Consider the following 17,241-nt stretch of genomic DNA (forward strand, 5'->3'; position numbering starts at 1 on the left):
CATTTCTGGGACTAAATTGTGTTTATTCCATTTACCTGAATTACAAAAATGTATCCTTTATTTTTCATATGTAATATCTTTCTGCACAAAGGTCGGTGTAGTCTGAAAACCTACACACACACACACACACACACACACACACACACACACACACACACAGATAAATATGGGCACCACATATTTGAAATATATGGATAGCAGGCTCAGTATTGGAATTTGCCTGCTCAGTTCAGGCCACCAGAGTTGCAGCTGATTAAGAAGAGCATGGTGGGCAAAATCTCAAAAGTTATAATGGTGGCCATTGGTGGGCACCTTCCCAGGGTCCTGAAAGGACCCTGCCCTTTTCCAAATGAGTATCGTGGAGAAACAGGGCTCTCTCTGTTTGGTGGTGAGCTCTGAGCATTCTCGAAAATGATGGTATTAGTTCCCAACATAAATGATGAACAGTGAATTAAACCTTTACCCTGTGAATCACGTTAAGTCTCCTGAGATGCAAAAAGAAGCCGTGTAAGAATTTTAGAGGATGAGCTGAGGGGCAATAACATGCCAAGACCTAGAGCTCTGTGACACAGAATTTTCTCTGTGTTATTCTGAACCATATGAAATTGCCCATAATCAACCTTTTTTTTTACTTACAAAGATGGCAACTTCATGTGGTTCCATGTAATTATTGCTGAGTAAGCTGGAAAAGCAAATTCCTTCAATATCCACACATTGTCCACAGTCAGCTCTGCTTCTCTGACCAATACATACTTTTTTGTAATTCTTTAAAATCCCTTTCCCCCATCCATACTATATCAGTATTTTCTACCTTCATTTGTAAATTTGGGGTCACGTGTCCTTAACTCACCTACTAAAAGAATACTTGGAAACCCCTCTATTAAATAGAATGGGGGAGGTGGTGGGCAATGGGGAAGGATGGGGGAGAGCTACTTTCAAATGTCCTAACTTTGTTCTTTTTGCAGATTCCTCAATAAAGTGTGCTGACTGTGCACCTGACTTTTTGTTTTTAATGCTGCCAGTATTCTCAATTGTCTTTTATTTAAAAGTCCAACCTGACCTTAAAAGGCAAAGTGCCTTGTTAAATCTGCAGACCTGAGGACATGCCTAAGCATGGTACTCTGTAAACTCAAACCCCAGCTGCCTTTGAACAAGGAGAACTAATGGAGGTCATTCTGATAAACAGTCATTTAGAGCCTGTCATCATTGTTCAAATGATATTCAACTACCTGTCCCAAGACACCAAACGGAGAGGGTGAACTGCTGTATTCAATGGGAGCAGATGGCGCACATCACTTTATATTTGATGATAAAGAAATAGCAAATAGATTTGCACATCCTCCCAAATGTGTGCAGAATGAAGGTTTCTGAGAAAATCTTGACTATTTCATTAGCATAACCTCCATGGTCAGAAATGATTTTTTTTATGATGGTAACTTATGTCCTTGTAAAATTCACCTATTAATCCAAATTGATGTCTCACAATCATATTCCGAAGATTGTGGGAATATAACATGCAGTCGGCTCTTTGCCTCCACAAAGGCCTTTGTGTAAATATTTTAGTGTCCCCCGTGGGCTAGTACTTTCACTTTATAGTACTGACTAGAGTAGTTAATATTATGTCTGCAATGAGCCAGACCCTGGAAAACAAGTTGAAAACTGTTCTTTTGTGGCGAGAACTTTAATAAAAACGCAAGTCTTGCATAGCATGGATTTTCTAATGCAACACCTGGCATCATTGACTATGGAAATTTTACACAGAGCAGCCTATATAAAACACCCCTTCAAGTGTCCCTGAAGTATTCATTTCCAGAGTAATGAACCGCCAGTAGTGATCAAACATCAACTGTAATCAATGAAATCCTTAGGCTCTGGTATTTAGCATGAAAGCAAGCAAGTGAATGCTCATTGAATAACTTAAAACATCAGATGGCCCTGGAATGAATTGAGTGAAAAGCCTGGGGGAATTTTATTCTGTTCATCAAAGGATGTAAATTCCATGATTCTCAATCATGCTTACATGGGTATAGATGCACCTCAGAATCTTGATAGAAAAGGGATTGGGGGTGGGAGGAAAGGTGCCTGTGTACTGTGTACAGCCATCATCTCCATGTTGGGGTGTGATACACCCTTCTGGCTCCCCTCCTAGATGAAAGTCACTGAGATATATATATATATATATATATATACATACACTAATAATTGGGTTCATATTTGGGTTCATGTTTGTATGAAACCATTTCTCTGCATCTGTGAAGTTTTTCTTTTCCTAACATTTAGCTTATTGTGATTTTCTGACCCATCTTTTATACACTAGATTCCTCTTTGCATGCATTCCTTTGTGAACCTTGAATCAGTGGAATATAATAGCAGGGGCACTTATATTTGACATCCCAATAATGATCCAGAGCTATTTCAAGATTCTGAAGTACCTGCAAAAACATCTAAGAAGGAGTCAATAATTTTCGTTTTTGGTTTATTGAAGTACATTTTTATCATCATCTGTTGCCTAAAAGTTTCATAATCCATGCATGTTACCTACTGACTCAAAGTCCTTGTTTAACTAGGATACGTGCTGTTTCGTAACCATGGCAGATCAGGGCGTTTGTTGCCTGGTAAAATGACATTTTAAAAAATAGAACTATGGAAAATGCGGAAGTCATATTTCCTGTTGCCTTGAAATGCAGTCTTCTCATCACTTTGGGGCAAAAGCAAAAGAGAGACTGCCCCTAGGTTTTCATCACCTTGTGTCCCTATTTATAACTCAATTATTTCACGGACAGAGCATTAAACTTCCTTAAGATAGTGTCCTGTGCCTCACTGGGCTTTGCTTTGACTTCCCTGGGTAAGAGATAAGCTCGCATCCCGGCCATTTTCAGAGACTCCATTTCTCTGGCTCCAAAAGCTCTTACACAGTCCCTGTAAGGGATTAAGTGCTATATTCTGCTACACCCGCTCCTTTCTATTCATTTTATAAAATAGTCTCAATAGGTTTATAGCTCCATGTGCTGTAAATAAATTGATTAATTCTAATCACGATTCTTTCTGATCAATCACTTACCAAAATATCAAAATAATCATCAATAGTCCTTTTACAATAAGGAAAAGTGTAGTGCCCAAGTAAGAGAACCCAAAGGTAGGTATTTTTAAGCACTCAAAACTCAGTTTAGCTGTTTCCCTGCATATTAGCCAGAACTCAGATTGCTTTGCTGACAGTTTTTTCCTTTATCATTGTCATCACTACCATTCTCCTCATTATAGCTAACACTCACCAATGGCCTTTTGTGTCCCGGACACTGTCCTTAGGGTCTCCTAAGTCTAAGTCTGTACTATTTCCCATCCTCCAGACCAAGGAGTAAGGATGAAAGGAGTCACAGGTCATGATCAAGGCCACAAGGGTCATAGTAACAACAATAAAATACTGCTCTCACCACTCCTTTTCTGCTAACTCTGGATTCAGAAATTTGTTAGGGGAAAATTTTCACAGTGAAAGTATCTTTGTGCTAGTTTTCACACCATGATGAGAAAATCTTTTCCTGGAACTTGGAGACATTTTTCTCGTTGAAATGGAAGTTGTAAATGTTGCTTCAGCTATTGCCCTGTGGGGATTCTGGTTGATGGCCTCAGAAGTCTTAGTTCTCTTTTGTGTCAGTCTGTCAATTTGAGCCACTAACCTCTGACCTTGAATCCCACAAAACTCCATAAAGACAGCAACAGAAAAAACCTAGCAGGCTGGAAGTCATGTGGGGATAGGGCCAGACCTCACTACCCCTACGAAGTCTAGAAGAATGATAAGGAGAGACTTTTCATGCTTTTAGCATCACACATCACTGTTTTAGCAGTCTGGAGTCAAGGTACTCATAATCAACTGTGTTGGTCTTGAACATTTCTCAAAGAAATTTGTTCCATAAAAACATCTGTATTAAAAGCAATGGAATCTTTTCCAGTTATATTTGGTACAAATATATCCTTTTAAGATGTAGCCCTCTGAGAGCTATCTTATTCATCTGTTTATTCATTCAACTAATGTACAGTGATGTCTCTCTAGAGACCAGGCACTATGTTAAATACTGGACATGCAGTGCTGAACAAGATACTTTCCTGCCTTAAAAAAGCCCAAAGTCAATTAGGGAAACACAAGGAAACAAGCAATTACCTGCTGAACAAGAACTGTGCTGGTGAATGTGCCTTATTCCTTGCCTTCAGTTATAGCCCAATTATGATACAAAGTATACTGTTCATGATGGGCAGACTTACATGGATGAAAGTGCTTTACAAGTATAAAGAACCATACAGATGTGAGCTGTAATCATTATTCTTAGATTGCCTCACATTAGCCATGAAAAAAAAAAAACAGCATTGGAACATTTTACCCATGTTTTTTAACACATAATGAGTAGTTTTTAAATAGCCAAAAATAATTTTTTAAAATGTATAGGTAAGATTTTTTTATGACCTTCAGTATCTTTACTCAGCCCTCAGAAGTCATTTCCTTAAGGTAAACTCTGCAGTCAGAAGATACCAGAGACACTTGGGTTCTTAAACTGCAAACTTACTCCAATATTCTGAGGTCACATTTATTCCAAAGGAAAAATGCCTCTGTGTCTCTTCAGTGAGAAGGAATTATAAAGATTGCCTCAATTATCCGCAATGGAATCTTCCCTTCCCCCTGTTTCAAACCAGGTAAATAAATTAACAGAGGTTAAAACCTACTTGCTCCTATGACATAAAAATGATAACATGGTTACTTTACTACTTTCACTCATAAGGTCTAGCTTTTCAAGAACGTAAGGGATCTATTAGTAAAGTAAATTGAAGGACAAAATTGCACATAGCCAAGTTGCATCAGACCCCTGATGAAATATTAAAAATAACAGTACTTGCGAGCATAGCACATGTAATTTCTGTTATGGCTTTTCATCTAAGATGATGTGGGAGGAATATCAACCCATTTAGATACCTTTATCTGCCCTATAGCATTAATATTTCCTATCCTGGTTTCCAAGACTTTCTTAAAAATGATACTGCTCTTTGAAAAATACCGTTGAAAAATACCAAAAAGTACTCCAGACTTGGTGTTCTACACCAGGCTACCACATGAGGGCATTCTTCCCCTAAAATATATGCAAGCAGGTAGTGATTTCTTCTAATAGAGAAAAATACGTGTAATTTGCTTCGTGAGGCTCTTTGGCCTGACTAGGCAGTATTTACACTAATGACTGATTCTAACATGATACTTTGTTTCCTTCACTCGATTTTTCTGTGAATTTGAATTTTATAGGGTGCTAATCTATGGCTTGGATGACAACCAAAATACTGGCTATAATATTTAAGTAAATGTTTTTTGTTTTGCTCCTTATTTGCAGTTGGAGTTCTCTAATAAACTTGGCGGTTCGCTGTATGTCTTTCATAGGGTTTTTTTGAAGAAGAAGAAGGTAAAGAGTATATTTATAAAGAGCCTAAGCTGACAGGTCTCTCCGAGATTTCCCAAAGACTGCTCAAGCTCTACGCAGATAAATTCGGAGCGGACAATGTGAAGATAATCCAGGACTCCAATAAGGTAGGGGAACATCAAGATTCATGCAACTGCAAAGAACTAACTACATTTTTTTTTTCTCTCTTAACTACATTCATTAATGTTTTAAATTTCTGCCTGACTATGCAAAGTAAACTACCTAAACTGTTTTGAGCGTTTCGGTTGTTTATTGGTCGATGGATTGGTGACTGGGGAGGGGAGTGTCAAAAACCTTGTACATGTTTATTTGAGTAACTTTTAGGTAATCTTAGAAACAACTTACTAAACCCTAAATCACTCCCATAGGTTGTTTGTATTTGAGTAGCAACCAAAGGGTTAAAGTAATTGGGCCCAATGGTGGACTGGGAGGAAAGAGCAAAAAAGTATTTATTTAGTTATGAAGGTCTTCCTGGAGGAGCTTTCCTCCAAGTCACACAGGGAAAGCTTGGGGCTGGGGGATCCCTGAACAGCTCATTCTTGGTTGGGCGATGCTTCACAGAGAGCGTGATGTTTGAGCTGGGGATTGTAGGGTGAGAAGGTGTTCTCTGGAAGCGTTCTAAAAGCCGGCACATGCAGTGACAGGAGGAATTCAAGGGAGAGGTGTGTTTAGAGAACGGCAGGTCTTTGAAACATAGATTGTATAGAAGAGTGTGGCAGAGGTGGAACTAGAAAAGCTGGTTTGCACCCAACTGTATTGACCTCTATTAGGCCCAGAAAAGGTCTTTTTTTTCCTTTCCCTCTTTTGCAATGCTAGTATTTGGAGGGGTCTGGGCATGAGATTAGATTTGCTGGATCTGGACAGAAATTGTTAAAATGTGTTCATCATTCTTAGCTTGAAAGGTACAAACCTCTTCCCCATAAAGAGGGACAGAGCTAGAACCGCGGTCACGGTCGCCCTCCTACATGGAAAGTAGAAACAATTCCTAGCAGTGAGAGAAGTGCCAATTTTGGTGTCAGAACAACTGTTGTCTTCATCCCGCCATGCTGCCACTTATCAGCTGGCGATCCATCTTGGAGAAGTTGGGTGGTCACTCGGAGTCTCCATTTTTTAATCTGTGAAATGGTTACAGTTACACCCATCTTACAGTGCCATTATCTGCAGCATTACAAATAAATTCATGAGCTTCCTCCAATCTCTGGAATTGGATAAACAGTGGATGGGTGAACGGATGGAGAAAGTTGGAAGAAGCCTGAAAATTCTTCAAGGAATCATGAGCAAAGAGGCCGAGGCTCATCTCTCCCTCCTTGAAGGAAAGCAAGAGCCATTGCCTGGCTTTGTGGGGGAGACCCCAAGCCTGTCTTCCTTGCTATTTGTCAAGCCTATTCACCAAAGCTGAGTTAGTTTTAAAAATTACATAGAATGACTTATTGCAGATTAGAGAAGGAATTCGAGAAATCGAAAATAAAAATATTTGCAGTCGTGCGATAGGTCATCAGTTAATCTGCTAAACAGACCAGGAACCTCCTTTCACATGACAAGCCCACAGCCGATAGTCCCAGTCTAGGTACACGACTGAATCGTAGAGGAACAGAGAGATATATTTCTACTTTCAACAAGCTTGATTCAGCACAAAGGTGAAGATATTCAGTACAGAAGAGAAAGAAAATAAAAGGTTAAATAGTACATCATAGCCAAGTACTTATGTTTCAAAGAGCCCCAGCTACTTGGCAAGCTGGCTTCCTGCTGCCTCTGCCACCATCTGGCTGCTTGACCACAGTCCAGCCAGCTACTCTTTTGGGCTTTCCATTCACCCAACTCTCACATGATGTGATGGGCCTTTCTTCTCTGAGAGGGGCAGCTCAGGATGCCAAGCTGGGGGGATACAGGGTTCCCCACCTTTCTTTCAGAAGCACTTCACGGCTCACTGCTCTTTCTCTGCCCATAATGTGTTGAAACAGGTAAACCCCAAGGATTTGGACCCCAAATACGCCTACATCCAGGTGACCTATGTCACGCCGTTCTTTGAGGAAAAGGAAATAGAGGACCGGAAGACAGACTTTGAAATGCACCACAACATCAACCGCTTTGTCTTTGAGACGCCCTTCACGCCGTCAGGCAAGAAGCACGGTGGCGTGGAGGAACAGTGCAAGCGGAGGACGGTCCTGACAAGTAGGTGCTGGCCCCCGAGCACGTGCTCCCACGCAGGGCCCTCGCTTAGGCCGGATTTGCGGAAATCAAGACACTTCGATCTTGCAGACAAGTACCCAAAGTGTGCTGACTTGGAAATGTTTGCCAGGAACATTTCTTTATTTTCTTTCAAGACAGAGACCCTTGACAAGTCAACCAAAACAGAAACTATCACAGGGTCACTTTACCCACCTCTTCCCTTTAGACCGTAGAGTGGTGAAGGTCCTGGTGTCTTGGGAAAGGCACTCTGAGCTTTCCTCTCCTCTCTCCTTGAAACTACCCCCCAGTTACTGCAGAGTTAGCCACTCTCGGAATTGTGTGCTTTGGGGCAAGATTCCCAACCACTGTGGAATTCAGGTTCCTCATCTGTGAAATGAATGCAGAGGGTTTTCCTCCAACATCCCTTCCAGTACTATCTAGATCTATCCTATGAGCTGGTCTTCCCTTCATTCCACAAACATTCGATAAATGCCTGTAGGTGTCGGGCATTGTTCTGACAATTCAAATAAATAAAACACAATTCTTGCCTTCAAGGCGCTCACCATCTGGTAGGAGAAAGAGCCAAGTAAAGCAAGAATTTCAGGAGAGCCCAGCATGAGAAATGAAATGGGAACCCAGCAGAGGGGGACTTAGGGCAGGCTGAGGGGAAAAATGAGCGCGGGCATCTGAATGAAGGAGACCCAAGCCACCTTCAAAGGTGAGCAGTCCTAGATTCTATAGTAGATACGTGGGTAGCAGCCACACCCAAACTATGGGAAAACATTCCCCTTCAGTAAACTTTTCCAGAACTTGCATAATTCAAAAAACACTAGAACAAAGCTATTATAGTATATGCTATTCAGTATCTAGTGAAGCATTCTTGATTGTGATTTAGTGTAGTTTTTATTTGAATTACAAGTTGTGGTGGAAGCTATCATCTTTTCAGTGTTTAGAGACTCTATAGGTCTAGTCCAGCCTCGGCAATGAGGACATGTTGGCTAGTGAAGTGTGGGAGAACGTGCCAGGGGAAAGTAGCTGGGCTCCTAAGAGGTATATGAGAGCATGGGACATAGGAGAAAAATAACTCACATACACAGAAAACATGCAGGATGGAATGGTCTGTGTGCAAAGAAAAGACACAGGATCGTCCTTTCAAGAGAACCCTTGACTCTTCACTAACCCTCGACCTTGAAATGCTCTTGTATTGCTTTTGTGCAGCGAGTCACTTGTTCCCCTACGTGAAGAAGAGGATCCAGGTCATCAGCCAGTCGAGCACAGAACTGAATCCCATTGAAGTGGCGATTGACGAGATGTCCAAGAAAGTTTCCGAGCTTAATCAGCTTTGCACGATGGAAGAAGTGGACATGATCAGACTGCAGCTCAAACTCCAAGGGAGCGTCAGCGTGAAGGTAAGCATCGCCCGGAGCTGAGATACTCATGGCCAGTGGAACCTGGTACAAAATGCCCCTTGGGGCTTCCCTGGTGGCGCAGCGGTTGGGAGTCCGCCTGCCGATGCAGGGGATGCGGGTTCGTGCCCCGGTCCGGGAGGATCCCGCGTGCCGCGGAGCGGCTGGGCCCGTGAGCCGTGGCCGCTGACCCTGTGCGTCCGGAGCCTGTGCTCCGCTGCGGCAGAGGCCGCGGCAGTGAGAGGCCCGCGTACCGCAAAAAAAAAAAAATGCCCCTTGAAATTTTTTGACAAAGGGTATAAGAGACATTTTTCTGTTTGTGGTACCATTCAACACCTTTATCTGAGTCTTTAAAATTTTGTTTCCTTGTGAATGCCCATTGATGGTGCCAAAAACTAGAGATAAGCCTTTCTTAGGTTTAGCTGAAACAAAATTTCTTCTTCCTCAACTGTCCTTTCCCGTCTGCTCTGCATAAACTATGTTCTATATTCTAAATTCTAACAAATAATTAGTAAATGAGTAAGCATGGCTCTCTGGTAAGTCTCTGTCATGAAAAGCCTTATAAAACTGTTCAAAAACAAAACTTTTTAAAATGTTTATTAGTTCATAAAATGTGCATCAGTATTTATCTGACTGTCAGGGTCTTGAGAGGAAGCAGAGGGCCTGTTCACAGTGGGTGACTGAAGAAAACGTAACAAATGACTCTTTGAAAAATGTACAAGAAGGGGCTTCCCTGGTGGCGCAGTGGTTGAGAGTCCGCCTGCCGATGCAGGGAACACGGGTTCGTGCCCTGGTCCGGGAGGATCCCACGTGCCGCAGAGCGGCTGGGCCCGTGAGCCATGGCCACTGAGCCTGCCCGTCTGGAGCCTGTGCTCCGCAACGGGAGAGGCCCACGTACCGCAAAAAAAAAAAAAAGAAGTACAAGCTGTATTTAGGAAAACCAAAGAGGGCAGGCACCGGGGCGTAAGACTGAGGGGCTGTCACCCTCCCCAGACCTGAAGACTCAGGGGAGAGAAGAGTTAGTGGAAGCAGGGAGAGAGCAGGGAGAGCCAGCTGATGACAGACAGACAGACAGATAGACATGTTCTGTGCTGGAGGATTGCAAGGAAGAAGCCCTGGACCTAAATAAGCCCTGACAGGACTGAGACTAGGGTGAGGCGAGTGAGGCTTTTCCTTGGGCATAAAATTAAGGGAGCATCAAAACACTCAGTAACCAAGATAAAATTATATTTTAATGCAATATTTTTAAAAATCAAAAATAACTTCAAAAATCCATATTGAACAAAGTATTAAAATTTTAAATAAAGGCAAGTCAGTAACAGTGCCACACAGAGCTATGCAGGAGCCTGAGGCAAAAAGAAAACTCAGTACTGTTGATCCTGAAACTAATCTGGCTCTCCTCTTCCCCGCCCACCTCTTGTCTGTATCCCATGGCTGACTCAAAATAATAATAATACATGTTTAAAAGCCAGAAAGTAAAAGAACCATTGCTATACTCCAAACGGGACAGCTTCCCTCAGCACATAGCTGAGCAGAGGAAGGTGGAGTTACATCTGGAGAGACAGAGGAAAGCATTCTGTACTCACTCTACCACACTGGCAATACCTGGTAGGCAAAGCCATCTGAAGATGCCTCAGATACAGCACTGGCTTCCTTCTTCTTTCACCTTGTTCCTTCCAAGCCCCACAGTCACATGCAAAGACTGTTAAGCCCTGAAGAACATAGACGCCGTCACTAATGAGAGCCTACGCATGCCTGTGAGCGTGAAGAGGACTTGGCACTGTGCCTTCATTCAGCAAATCTAAAAAGTCCCTTTTGGACCCCAATCTCAGCCAGACTTTCGAGGGAGATGCAATAAAGCAGTGATTCCCAGGGCGATGCCTAGATCACGACCACTGTGGAATGTCTCTTATTAATAGCTATGGGTTTGCTTGAACGTTTGTAGGGAAAAAACTAGCACAGCAAACATTTGATTTCACGGATGTTAAATTTATTTAAGTAAATCAAGGTGAGTCTAGTTTTCAAGGTTATTAAGAAAATAACAGAATGAGGATGTGGCCAAATGTGACATGGTGCACACAGGACTGAAGCTGAGGAAGGATGACAATGAAGTGTGGAATTCAGATGCCTCCTTTTAATAGCTCATTGACCAGTTGAGAGACAGCAGATGAGACCGATAACAAATGAGTAGACTACAAGGCAATGTGAGAGAATTGAGGGGCCACACGATGGGTGCTACTCCTTCCAGCCTTGGAGAAGGCTCCATGGAGGAGGTGGGACCGTCCTTAGCCAATTCTCTCCTCCCCAATAGGTTAACGCCGGGCCGATGGCCTATGCACGGGCTTTTCTTGAAGAAACCAATGCAAAGAAATACCCTGACAACCAAGTAAAGCTTTTGAAGGCAATCTTCAGGTAAGCTTTTCTTCGTTGGGCTGTTCTTCCTTGAATCCCTTCAGACAGGGAGTCATGAATGAACGCCCCAGGAAGCCACCTGACCGACCCTCTTCTCGGTGGCAGTGTATCAGCAGCCTGACTTTGAGTTGCCACTTTCTCTGGCTGTTAATTTGCTTATTGCTGTCACTAAAGGCAGTTTGCAGATGTGTGTGGGCAGGCCCTGGATGTGAATGAGCGCCTCATCAAGGAGGACCAGCTGGAGTACCAGGAGGAACTGAGATCCCATTATAAGGACATGCTCAGCGAACTCTCAGCAATCATGAGTGAGCAGGTGAGGCTTCCCCTGGGGCAGCCCGAGCGGTCCATTCATAGAAAGTGCCCATTTTATCCCCAATGCCAGAAGGACCGGAAAGAGTCTCTTTGTTTTCCTGCTGCTGAAATCCCTGTACTTTCCTGAACACCATGTTGCTGAGCTGTTCTCTCCCCCATGCACAACATCCCCTGTCTCAAAGGAGAGGGATCAGGTTGGAGAAAAATCTGTAGGAAAAGAAGATGAGATGAGAACCCAGTTGCTGTCCATAGTTTTCAGAGATGTTTATCCAAACAATGTGTGTTGGTTTTCTAGAACAGTTGATGCCTGTTACACACCAAGAACATTGGTGGCATTCCAGCTAGAGTTTGCTGCCACTCCCAACACCCCTGATTCAGGACCTCACAATCCCCAGGCTGGGATGTGGAGTTCCACAGTTCTGCCACTAGGGGTCTCTGCATCATACTCAGGAAGAACACCAAGACTAGGGTCCTGGGCTTTTAATGGTCAAGGCTACCTCTGGAAAATATGCAGAAGTGGGATAAAAGCCAACCCCCCACCCCACAAGCAAGTCATCCATGATTTCTGACATGTATTCAGTATGTTCTGTAAGACTGTGCACAAAATGTGGACATTCAATAATCACAGTACTTTTGGGGATACTGAGAATCGAGCGACCGAAAGCCAAGTTCTGCTTTTTTTGGCCCGCTTCCCAGCGTCCGTCAACCCTCACACTCTACCTGGACATCTCATCACCCATGGTCCCCTCAAGGAGTTAGATGTGTTCTTTCCAGAACAATTGAGGGGGAGAACTTGAGCTAACCTCCCAATACTGCTTCATGCACAGTAGCCATTCACTAAATATTAGTTCCCTTTCCTTTCCTTAAATGGCCTAGCACTATAACAAAACATAAAATGTGTCATAAGCATCTTTTATTCTAATTGCATTTCCCATATGTTTATTTTTCTTCTCCATCTCCTTCTACCCGCATTTTAAATTCTCCATAGCAGTTAGAGAAAGAAATGGTTAATTGACTTACGTTGCAAAGAAAACAATCTCCCTGGATAGGATTGCTAGTGGAAGTATTGGTTTGGAATTTTTCAGGGGTAATGGGAATTAAATACTCAGGAACAACGCCTTAACAGCATGGGAAATCATAAATCGGAGAATGAAACAAAAAGAATAAACAGTGGATCTGAAAGGGGGAACAGGTGGCAAAGAAATGCTTGTTTCCAACTGTAAATTGCATCTGACCTTGAAACTTTGGGCAAAAATGCTTTTCTCTTTTTTTCCTGGCAGCTCTGTCGTGGTCCATGTTTATACAGCTTCTGTTCCTCTGTGTCTAGTATTTCCCTCAGTACTGTAAGCAAAAGCGGTATGTTTTTCTTTCCTTATGTCTACTCTGTCCTTTGTGGCCTTCTGGTCTACCTCTTCATTTTTCCCAGACGCCTCCATAGTGACTAGTGTTCTCTAGATGTTTACTTAATTAGAACAACTTTATTTCTATTTCAAGGTAGGTCAGTATGAAAATTAAAAAGCCTACTAAAATGAAAAAGCTAAAGTTAACAACTTAGCTTTTAAAAGGAAAACGTATATCCTGTCAACTTCTGAAATACATTTGAGCTCATTTGTATCCAAAACAAAGATTCATTATACCTCCAAGTGCTAAAACAACATTACAAAGACAAGGACCAGGTGATTAAGAGGAGAGAAAAATAATCTCTTTTCCAGAAAACCTTTGCTAAGAGAAGCAAAATTTGACTCTGTGCTTTGTAGAAACTGATGCAAAGAAAAGAAACTTATGCATTACACAGGTCCTGTTATTTAGTAAAAGAAATATATCTGTTGGCAGGAAAGACAAACTTTCTCCTGGTCCCGAGCTTCTATGGGGATTTGTCACATAGGTTTTTATGTATGGCACAATGACTACAACATTCACGATCCTAAAAAAAAAAGTTTTCCGGGCTTCCCCGGTGGCGCAGTGGTTGGGAGTCCGCCTGCCGATGCAGGGGACACGGGTTCGTGCCCCAGTCCGGGAAGATCCCACATGCCGCGGAGCGGCTGGGCCCGTGAGCCATGGCCACTAAGCCTGCACGTCCGGAGCCTGTGCTCCGCAACGGGAGAGGCCACGACAGTGAGAGGCCCGCGTACCACAAAAAAAAAAAAAAAAAAGTTTTCCTTAAAAACGATTTACTCTATTATGTGGCCATTCCACATTTCCACCTTAGATTAAAATGAGGACAAAATATTAACTTCTAACTCTGTAGAGGATATTCTAAATTAACTACTTAATTGACGATTATCAATCATAAATTTAAATTAACCATAGCAAAACTCTAAGTCATCTACAGCAAAATAAGCTATTTTCATGACAACCATTGATAAGTGTTTTGAGTTGGTTGTAATGTCAGAAATAGCTAGCAAAGGATAGGGGTCCTTAAAGTCCAAAGTATTTTTTAAAAACTGGGTATTTATCTCAGTTCAGATTTATAACAAAAAAAATTTGTTTGCTTCTTTTCTCAATTTTTTAATAAAGCATTTAACCATAATGTTTGGGTTTGAACTCTAGCAGAGGGAAGGGTAGTCAAATTTTAGCATAGCCCTGTAATGCATGAATGAACCATCATCTTTAATGTATGAATACCTTTACATACCTAGATACTCATCCACATATTCTGGAAACAGGTACATATATAATAACAGTAGAAGAGAGAAATTCTACCATAAAACTTTTAAAACACAGAAACAGAGTTAGAATGGATAGACAAACATAGAAATAGAAAAACAGAAATAGAATTGATTATGCAGTTCACTCCAAGAGTGTCCAGAAAAGTCTTAGCTAAAAGGCTAAGACTGAAGCCACTACTTAGTGAAAGAACCTTCAGTATAAGGAGAGAGATGAAGCCGGATTCAGTGGATGCTAGTGTGTAAAATGAAGATGTGGCGATGGAACAGCTTCAGCTGCTGAAGTGACAGGCAGGCAGTAATTACCTTTACAGGCAGTCAGAATGCCGCACTATTTTATAAACAGCCAAAATCCATAAAAGCCTCCTTTGATGGAGGCCAAAGTAATACATGTAACTATTGGATGAAGCGTAAGATGCTGATTTGTTTCAACATTTAGAAGGATGACAGCATAGTGAAGTCAACGCTGGTAATGGATATCAAATATAAAATACAGGGAAAGGAACACATCTACTCTGTTAAAGTGCCAAGCAGGCGAGATCCAAAGGCATGTTGCTTTTAGAATTTCTTTTGATACATTGTTGGCCAGTTTATTTAAGCAGAACTTGAGACATTGATCAAAAGGAGAACTTATTGGTAGTATAGGATACATGGATGCCAGGTGCTTGGTGGGGACAGAGCGACCATTCCATTCCATAAGAGTAGTAGAGCTAAAGCATGGTAATGCAGGAAGTTAGTGGGAAAATTGTCATAACCAAGAATTTTAAATATTAATTAAGTCTCTTCTGCACAGAGATTTTAGAGGTGCCTGGGGTTTCTGTGATTGTTATTGTGTTCACATATCATTATTTGAACAGATCTGACAGGAAAGTGTGATTTAGGCGTATTAACATTATTTTCAAAAGTAAAATCAGGTCAAGGTATATTTTTTCCTTGTATTAAAGTTCCATTAATGCAAACATTTAAATGAGGCTTCAGCTGTTTCCCTTTGGGGGCAGATTTTGCCCATACAGTTTACCAACTTTGCAAATAAAATAAAATTCCAGAATTAATCAAACACATTCATAAGGTTCATTCAGACATTCACAAATATATATCTGGGGCTTCCCTGGTGGCGCAGTGGTTGAGAGTCCGCCTGCCGATGCAGGGGACGCGGGTTCGTGCCCCGGTCTGGGACGATCCCATGTGCCGCGGAGCGGCTGGGCCCGTGAGCCATGGCCACTGCGCCTGCGCGTCCGGAGCCTGTGCTCCGCAACGGGAGAGGCCACAACAGTGAGAGGCCTGCGTACCGCAAAAAAAAAAAAAAAAAAAAAAAAAAAAAAAAATATATATATATATATATATATATATGAGAGTTGAAGAGTATCGGAAAGCTACTTTAAATCTGGTCAACATGGCTGAGACATGGGCTGGGAAAAAATTCTTCAGATCTGCTTTGATAAGTGCATTTTTCAACATTTGCAGATTTCCTGTAGGGAATTTTAAAAAATCACTGTTCTGGGTTTAATTTTGTGTTTGGAGATATTAACACAGACTTCTCTGTCATCATTTTGTTTTGTCACATATGTTTTGTCCTGTCCCAAGATTACGTACCAGGACGGCCCATCAAAGCGAGGAGTGGAGCAAACTTGCACTCGAGTAATTAACAAGGCGGCTCCCTCTCTGTCTCACCCAGTGCAGAAGTTTGAGGGAGAGTCTGCAACGTCAGACACGCCTCCAAGAGAACTCTGAATTTGCAGCTAATCTCGGGGAAGAGAAAGATACGTTTAATTTATTTGAAGTTTTTATGGTGTTCATATTTTTTGTTTTTACCTCGCTAGCTTGAGAATTTTGCAGCCTCCAGATTTGCACATTTCTTACATCCTTTTTCTTTGAGCAGCGTCGATCAAGCCAAGCTGAATATTTGCTATGAAATTCCAATGAATGTGTAGCTCAAAAGCCGACTGTCAGTTTGCTATCGGTTACATTATGTTCCATACCCAGTCCTCGTACACATATTTTAAAGGTCAAAGTGAATGTTTTTTAACATTTGAGCATATTTCAGATGTAAATAGAAGATTGTAAAATATATGGTTTTTACCAAATTTAAAAAACTTTTTAGTTAATACTTATGACAGTGCTAAAACTATATGAATAACATTTCAGATACCATTATATTAAAATATTTGTGTATGTGTACAAAAATGTTGATAAATACTAATCTTTAAAGTTTGTGGAGTTTCTTTATTTGTAATATATGTGCTCTTAAAAGCAATGAGATGTGAAATTATGGAAGCCTTTTGTTGTTAATAGAAATAAAAAATACAGTTACTTTGCATTTGGTTTCCTCTTGAAGAGTGGGCAAGTTGCTACTAAAAGTGGATCATGGGACTGGGCCTCTGCTGAATGCAATCCTACTCACAGTGTTTTCTGTTTGTTTCGTTTTGGGGGTTTTTGTTTTTGTTTTATTCTTTTTCAAATTCTTTTCCCAATTAGGTTATTAGAGAGTATTAAACAGAGTTCCCTGTGGTATACAGTAGGTCTTTGTTGGTTATCCATTTTAAATATAGCAGTGTGTACATGTCAAGCCCAAACTCCCTAACTATCCCTCCTCCCCAACCTTCTCCCCGCAGGTAACCATAGTTCGTTCTCTAAGCCTATTTCTGTTTTATAAATAAGTTCATTTGTATCATGTTTTTTAGATTCCACTGTAAGCACTATCATATGATATTTCTCTTTCTCTGACTTACTTCACTCAGTATGATAATATCTAGGTCCATCCATGTTGCTGCAAATGGCTTATTTCATTCTTTTTAACGGCTGAGTAATATTCCATTGTATATA

The 17,241-nt window shown here is 41.4% G+C and overlaps 1 protein-coding gene across 3 annotated transcripts in view; it reads left to right on the forward strand.

Moving 5' to 3' along the window:
• Window positions 1–16,704, forward strand: part of DOCK10 (dedicator of cytokinesis 10) — a 277,694-nt gene extending 260,990 nt beyond the window's left edge. For all 3 annotated transcript variants that reach the window (XM_060151258.1, XM_060151257.1, XM_060151259.1), the window contains exons 51-56: window positions 5,414–5,560; window positions 7,415–7,625; window positions 8,841–9,031; window positions 11,340–11,440; window positions 11,615–11,753; window positions 16,003–16,704. In XM_060151258.1, coding sequence (XP_060007241.1) covers window positions 5,414–5,560; window positions 7,415–7,625; window positions 8,841–9,031; window positions 11,340–11,440; window positions 11,615–11,753; window positions 16,003–16,149 — 936 coding nt within the window. In that variant the 3' untranslated portion in view covers window positions 16,150–16,704. The remainder of the gene's footprint in view (window positions 1–5,413; window positions 5,561–7,414; window positions 7,626–8,840; window positions 9,032–11,339; window positions 11,441–11,614; window positions 11,754–16,002) is intronic.
• The last annotated feature ends 537 nt before the right edge of the window (window positions 16,705–17,241 follow it).

This window comes from Lagenorhynchus albirostris, chromosome 6, assembly GCF_949774975.1.
Source record: "Lagenorhynchus albirostris chromosome 6, mLagAlb1.1, whole genome shotgun sequence".
In the NCBI taxonomy this organism is placed as follows: Eukaryota; Metazoa; Chordata; class Mammalia; order Artiodactyla; family Delphinidae; genus Lagenorhynchus; species Lagenorhynchus albirostris.